Raw genomic sequence first — 1,375 nt, forward strand, 5'->3', positions numbered from 1 at the left:
GCGCAGGCGCCGCAGCCAGCGCCCCCGACGCCAGGACTGCGCAGGCGCGCCGTCCGCGGAATTTTCTGCGCTTCCTTCTCCCTCTCTCCAGACGTCGTGGTCGTTGGGTCCTATGTCGCGCCGGGCCCTCAGGAGGCTGAGGGGGGAACAGCGCGGCCAGGAGCCCCTCGGGCCCGGTGCCCTGCAGTTCGACCTCCGTGACGACGATGACGCGGAAGAGGAAGGGCCCAAGCGGGAGCTGGGTGGCCGGTGCCCCGGGGAGGCAGGGAAGGAGGGCGTCCGAGTCAACAACCGGTTCGAGCTGGTGAGGATCGCGGCGGCTGGGGTGGGGGCGGGGTGGGCCGTGACGTCGCGGGGCGTGGCGAGCGTCCGGTCTGGTCGGGGAGCGGGGGTCGTGAGACCAGGGGTGGATCGGGTGACGTGAGTCCCGGCTGCAGTGGGGAGGGCGGGGCCGTGCCAGGGCCGGGCCGATGCGGGTGGGCGGTGGCGTGAGGTCAAGATAGCTGGACGCAGAGTTACCTTGGGTTCGAACCCCAGTGAGGTGGGCGGGATCGTATCGTCATGGGGCGGGGCCATACCGTCGGAGTCGGGCGACAGAATGAGTGGGGTTAAGCGGGGCCCGGGCTGTGAAGGGGGCGCGGCCATGATGCGAAGGGCGTGGCCAACGTCCGCAGGGCGGGGCCACGACGTGGGCGGGGTTAAACGGGGGTTCGGGCCGGCGTGGCGAGGGTGGGGCCTTGACACTAAAGTGCGTGGCTAAGGACGCGGGGGCGAGGTGATGGCGTGGGCGGGGTTAATTGGGGACTGGGGCCACCGTGGGGGTGAGGCCGTGGGGTAGGGGTGGGGCGCTGCAGTGCGGCAGGTCTTCTCCGAACTTCTAGGGTTGAGCACTCTCCTTTAATCCTCACAAGCCTGCCCAACCAGGGCCTCCTGTCTTGCTCTTCGCTGTATCTCAGGCTGCATGTTTCTGGTCCACAGTGAATGGTTTGCCCCTGTGGTCCTGTGATGTTTTGTCTTAAGTCTTGGCCTTGGTGTGTAACGCGGCCTGTGCGGGCTCTGCAGTCCTCCCGCCTCAGCCTCCTGAGTAGCTGGGACTACATGTGCATGTCACCATGCCCAGCTAATTTTTTTTTTTTTTTTTTGGTAGATTTGAGGTTTCGCCTTGTTGCCCAGGCTGGTCTAGAATTCCTGGGCTCAAACATCTGTCCACCTCAGCCTCAAAGTGCTGGACCACAGGCCTGAGTCACCATGCTTGGTTGACTGCCTTTCCGACGTCAATTCCAACTTCAAGGTCCCCAAGACCACCCTCAAGGTTCAGTAATTGGCTAGAATCACAGCAGTTACTGAAAGCTTTTTTTTTTTTTTTTTTTTTTTT

At 63.2% G+C, this 1,375-nt stretch overlaps 1 protein-coding gene across 1 annotated transcript in view; it reads left to right on the forward strand.

Annotated features, from left to right (window-relative positions):
- Positions 1-1,375, forward strand: part of TCF25 (transcription factor 25) — a 45,557-nt gene continuing 44,182 nt past the window's right edge. Inside the window, exon 1 of the mRNA XM_037733276.1 lies at positions 1-304. Within this exon, the coding sequence (XP_037589204.1) occupies positions 113-304 (192 nt within the window). The 5' untranslated portion in view covers positions 1-112. The remainder of the gene's footprint in view (positions 305-1,375) is intronic.

Source organism: Cebus imitator, unplaced genomic scaffold, assembly GCF_001604975.1.
Source record: "Cebus imitator isolate Cc_AM_T3 unplaced genomic scaffold, Cebus_imitator-1.0 Scaffold509, whole genome shotgun sequence".
Classification (NCBI taxonomy): domain Eukaryota; kingdom Metazoa; phylum Chordata; class Mammalia; order Primates; family Cebidae; genus Cebus; species Cebus imitator.